Genomic DNA, 6,099 nt, shown 5'->3' with positions numbered 1-6,099 from the left:
TATGTGTGTGTGTGTGTGTGTATGTGTGTGTGTGTGTATTATATATATATATATATAGATGCTTAAAAATGAAAAACCATTGCCTTCCATGTACGGCTGCAGGCATACATTTGGTGCTGTACTTTACGACGAGCAAGGATATCGAGGGTTGAGAATTGAGATGTTTGTTTCCAATGGTGATCATGAATTGGACTTCAATAAGCATCTGTATATACATAGTCTGAAATTTCAGACAGCTTTAATTAGCTAGACTATCGTCAAATACCGAATGTCAAGGACTGATATATTCTCAACCGTGTGAGTGGCATATTACGCACACTCATACCTGTGTGTGAACTACGCAGGAATGTGTTTTCAAATAGTTAAATGTGATTATAGATATTTTTATATAGACCTGTGTGCATGGTGTGGGGTCCAAAAGTCAGAATGAGCAATTCTCGACAAATCGGGATTGTAGAGATAGAACGGTAGTTCGGTACGGGTCAAAATCGAAGCACCTGTGAAAATTGTCCCAATTTGTAGGCGTATGTGTTATATTTCAATAGAGGAACCTAATAAATACTTGGGGTGTAAATTGTCCTATTATATAGTTGTACGTCTGTAGTTCAATATGAAGTATTTCAAGGGAAAAACTCTTTCTTTTTTTGGAGGGTGAAATTGTCCGAATTGATACCTGTATGCCTGTTGTATAATAAATTTCAATGGCGGACCCAATTTATAATATTTTTCAATTGGAAATCGTCCCAATTTGAAGAAGTATGTCTGCAAATAGTACAAAATATCTCGATGGAAAACATAATATTCCTTTTTGGGTGAATATTGTCCTAATTGGTGACCGTATGTCTATAGTATGACAAATAGATTTCAATAGAAAACTCAATTAATTTTTGGGTGAATACTGGCCAACACTTTACACGTGGGTAGATATCCCAATTCTCAATTCTGTGGCCACGGGACAAATTCATTCGAATTTATTCCAATCTGAAGCGTAAAGTTATAACAAGTGCAGAGATCACTCAGAAGCCTTTCTTTTTCGAGTAACCACTTCTAGCTGCCAAGATGGTACGTGTGTGTGTAAGGTTGACTCGGAAGATAGAAAGATTCGTGCATATGTGGTTGTGTTAGGATAATAGGAAGGCGTGATATAGTTGTGGGATAAGGCTAGGTTTACAACGTAGAGACGGAGTCAACGACATGTGTATAGTCGAATCTGATCAACAGGAGGGCTACCAGCAGAACAGACGCAGCACTTACAGCCTATATTATCATACAGCAACACGACCACGGTGGAATGAATGATATAGGAAGTACCTGAAAGTACCTATGCATGCAAGCATGTCATGGTAGTATGCGTGTATATACACCGCTCAACATCAATCAGCAATCAGCCACGACAAATAGTGAATAATCTCGCTGAAAAGATCATATGCACTGAAAAAGGTGCATGTATCACAGAGTAGGGCAGAGCACATGAGAAAGGACATATAATTGCGCAAAGACTCGTATGACTTGGGAAAGAGCTGTGCATCACCTCAGTTAGTGCAAATATATAGGACCGCGCCAGGGTCACGCATCTCGCTTCCAATATGAGTGGACACTATGGAATCAACACACACACCTTCGTTTTGCATACTTACAATACATAGATACATATATTACGTACATGCATATATACATACATACATCCCTTTCCTTACTTTGTATCTATATACTCTCCACAATGCCAACAGACTAAGGGTACCCAGAGTTTTGGAATGCGCCACAACAAGACGCACACCTTGTGTGTGCGTTGTGGTCGCCGTTCGTACCACATCCAGAAGCACACCTGCAGTGCTTGTGCCTACCCTGCTGCTCGCAAGCGTGGGTACAACTGGGGACAGAAGGCCCTCCGTCGCAAGACGACAGGTACAGGCCGTATGGCCCATCTGAAGAATGTCCACCGCCGTTTCCGCAACGGTTTCCGTGAGGGTATGTCTATATATATATAATGGATATGGGTATAGTCATATAATATAGAACTATAGAAAGCGAATATACTGAACACTTGTTTGTATTGTAGCACATAGTTGGTGTGTGTAAGAAGGGGCCTGTCCATATTCCATATGCAATGTTATTCGGTGTAGTTTTGTGTATAGTTTAAGCCGTATCGATGTGTTAGAATGGGTGTCAAAACCTCTGGTTTACGTTTTCCTCCGAGAGCATAAAACCATGAACTCAACACCATACTCTGTGGATTAGAGAATACAATAAGCCTATCGCACCCAGCATGTATGCCTATGACGTGCGAGGGGAAGTATTGAGCAATTCGTTTCCTTGTACTGTACATTGTATGTGGCATATGAATAACAACGTTTGCTGTCGCCGTAGGGCCCGGCTTGTGAATGTCATCACATCATACTAGTTATTTTGGTCCTGTGTATGTGGAGGTTCTGTTATGTTGCAGAAGTGCATGGTTAGTCGATACTGAATGGAATTTCAATGTGTTCCAACGTAGGTACATGTTGTCAGAATGTTTTTTTTGCATATGTGTATAATTTGTTCTCCAGATATCACCGAGATTATGGTATGTTGAATATATATATATTGTTTATATTAGTTATACGCACAATGTGAGAGAGTATTATAATCGCGACATATGGACTGCAAGCAGCTGACTATCTGCTTGTATTGCTTACCGCGTCGCGCATAGTCAGTCGAGATTGGTTTACGATTAGGACTTGTTCCCTAAATGGTCATTGTACCCTCGCTAAATTCGAACGATATGCAGAAATATTATTCACATTTAGTATTTATGGATATAAACTAAGCAAACTTTAAGCATGTATGCTGTCTGATGTTCAACTATTTATAAATCAAATGAGTGGGTGGATCCATCGCCTTGGCGAGCATGAAGCCTATACGTCGTACACTGGTGTCAAGGGATGTCTTTGTATGGCATCGCACACCTATATTTAGATATATATTGTATTATTTTTCAAGTATATGCGTGTATATGATAAACTCAACACCGCAGCTAACTTCTATTCCACTACCCTCCTCCATCGGTCTATTCTATTTATAGGACAAGAGGCTAAGTCCAAGAAGGCCGTAGCCGCCGCTAAGAACTAAGCAAAGTCTTCTAACCTGATGTAATATAGACGGATTCTGAGACAGGCTTATCACCGGTCGAGTAAATATAAAGTGTTTGCCTCTGGGTAAAGCGTGGTTGCACACTTAAGGGAGTTTATTTCTTTACTTTCGAACAATATATTACACTATGTGTATATATATTTATAAATATACTGTGCATAATACCAGCTGAGTAAGCGGAAAGAAATTATAAGCCTATTGTATGTATATGTTATCTCGGTGTGTTGTTCGTTTCGATACCTTGATTCTCATCTAGATTTGGCAATTTCTGTATACATATCACGCATACAAACCCTTTTATATCACGCTCCTTCGTTCTCATCTGATGTGTTACATTATGTATATATAGATATATATATGTTTAATGTTGGCGCTAGAGATGCAGACTTATGCTACTAGACTCGTGCATCGATTAGTGAAGTATCTGGGCCTGTTACAAAAGTATATACGCTGTAAGAGAGAATGGTTGCGCTTCTGCCATCCATTCATCTAGTAATCTTATGAGCTAGTTGTGCTCTAGACTATTAGCGGAGCTCGGACGTATTGTCTGGTTATAGTCGTGCCATATATACAATTTTACTTTTGTTTTAGACCTGTGGCATATGGCACCTACTAAAACCTACAATTCTGTGAGCGTTGAGATGATCTGTCATTGGGTGCACGATCGGTTATTATGTGTGACTGTATCGCTTCTGATCTGAATGGTCCATAACTGTGATTGTAGTTGATGCACTCGCTAACATTGACGATGAATAACAATATTAGTGTGAATCAATACCAATACTTGGTCTTCGTCCACAGGCTACCAATATCCCGTGCATGTGTGAAGTTTATGGTTGTGCCTTGTTAGTGTATATATGCGACCAGTTGTGTATTGTAGTTGCTTTTCTCCTTCACAAAGCGGACCTGTGACCAAATTAGGTGATAGGTTAGCCATGCAAGTACATCTGTTGCACCCAGCGAGTTTCTCATCGTTATTGAAGGTCAGTGCCTTGAATAGAACAGCACCAGCCTTTTTTTTATTCTACGAACTAACGCATGTATAGAAGATAGATATATCAGTTATATAAATGCTATTTTTTAGGTATATATATAGCATTGGCGTCAGCTTCGTGTGTAAAACGATATCTGAGACATGGTAGAAGGACATGAATAATGTACATAACCATTCAGTCGCGAATAAATAATTCTTGTCTTCAGAAAGCATTGGCGTCAGCTTCGTGTGTAAAACGATATCTGAGACATGGTAGAAGGACATGAATAATGTACATAACCATTCAGTCGCGAATAAAGAATTCTTGTCTTCAGACTTTGAATCGTGTTTCTATCATAGCTGCGAGTCGCGAATAAAGAATTCTAAATTCGATCGCGGATCATACTAAACGAAGCAGTCAGATATTTGCCCAATTATGTGTACTGTACAGTCTCTGCCGAAGTAAATATATTCATATAGACGTACACACTACACACACCTCTATATATATATATGAATGTTTGTATGTATATATATGTATATGTATATATATGTATATATATATATGTGTGTGTATAAATATTTATGTATGTATATATCTATCTATCTATCCATATATATATCTATACACACGCATATACTTATATACAAATATCTATATATATATCTATATATCTATATATATATACATATGTACCTATATATATACTTGTATATATATATATCTATATATGTTTGTTATATGTATAAATATATATACGTGTGTGTGTATGAATATATATATATATGTATATATATATATATATATGTATATATATATATACATGTATAATATATATATGTATATATATACTCGCATATATATATATATATATCTATATATCTATACACACATATATTTATATACATATATATATTGTATATATTTATATATATATATCTCTCTATAAATATAGATATAGATATATATATATTGATCTATAGATGTATTTTATTGATCCATGGATGACATCTATTCTTTCATTGATGTAGTTCATTCATCCATCCATGTTGTTCTCAGCTATTGTATCTACAGGGTTATCTGATACTATTTGATCTTTTATACACGTACGTTGAGACGCTATAGTCCAAGTCATATATATGCCAACGTAGTTTGTCTAGTTTTATTCATCTATTACTAATGCTAATTGATCTTATTCATACGTTGGTGTAATGTGCCGCCCTCGACCACCCAATGCTCATTACAGAGCTCGTTTACGAACCTGGATGGTAACAGGAAGGGAGGAGTAAAGGGTTTAGGGTTTTATGATACAAAGGAGAGCCAACAGAGTATGGAATATATATGTATAGATATGTAATTGGTTTCAGGATTTATTGCTTTAGGGTTTAACCAACCTGCATGGTTCTAACATGAATTGAGATATCAGATGACTAATAAGATCATCAACCAAAAAGGACCGACATACATCTGACCCTAGATCTACGAAGTGGGGCTGTTTGCGACAATGCGTTGCTATGTATGCCATATAAGCACAGCACACGGTTGTAGCAACACAGTAATATGTTCATGATAAAGTCTTGTCATGTCTGCCATACAGATATCGCGTACGCTTATATCAATACATCACCACAACCACTCAGGCGACAGAGAAAGACTCCCCCCCATTCCCCCAAAACACACAGACACAGACACAGACAGACACAAACACATACATAAACACAAACGCAGCCAAAAACACAAACACAAATAGAAACATAACCACAACCACAACCACAAACACACAAACATCCTTACCTGGGTGTGTGCGAAATGAGCACAATGGCGCCCTTAAACTTCGTAATAGCCAGGGCCAGTGAGTCTAGTGCCTCCAGATCCAAGTAGTTGGTAGGCTCATCCAGGCAGATGACGTGGGGACGGTTCCACATGGCCGCAGCTATCACCAGGCGCGACCTTTGCCCTCCACTCAATCGTTCGATCTTACCTGGATATATATATA

The 6,099-nt window shown here is 37.9% G+C and overlaps 2 protein-coding genes across 2 annotated transcripts; one reads left to right on the top strand and one right to left on the bottom strand.

Moving 5' to 3' along the window:
• Positions 1–1,000: 1,000 nt before the first annotated feature.
• SARC_04596 (60S ribosomal protein) lies at positions 1,001–3,327 on the top strand. Its single transcript, XM_014301572.1, has 3 exons — positions 1,001–1,062; positions 1,731–1,968; positions 3,062–3,327. The coding sequence occupies exons 1-3, from the start codon at positions 1,060–1,062 to the stop codon at positions 3,106–3,108; spliced, it is 288 nt and encodes a 95-aa protein (XP_014157047.1). The 5' UTR covers positions 1,001–1,059; the 3' UTR covers positions 3,109–3,327.
• Positions 3,328–5,285: 1,958 nt separating this feature from the next.
• Positions 5,286–6,028, bottom strand: SARC_04595 (hypothetical protein; the record flags this gene model as incomplete). The annotated part of the gene is made up of 2 exons (XM_014301571.1): positions 5,286–5,364; positions 5,898–6,028. 2 exons carry the CDS (start codon positions 6,026–6,028, stop codon positions 5,286–5,288), a joined length of 210 nt encoding a protein of 69 aa, XP_014157046.1.
• Positions 6,029–6,099: the final 71 nt, after the last annotated feature.

Source organism: Sphaeroforma arctica (genome assembly GCF_001186125.1).
Source record: "Sphaeroforma arctica JP610 unplaced genomic scaffold supercont1.264, whole genome shotgun sequence".
NCBI lineage: Eukaryota > Ichthyosporea > Ichthyophonida > Sphaeroforma > Sphaeroforma arctica.
The sequence above is the reverse complement of the archived record's forward strand: the minus strand, read 5'-3'. Positions and strand labels throughout refer to the sequence as shown.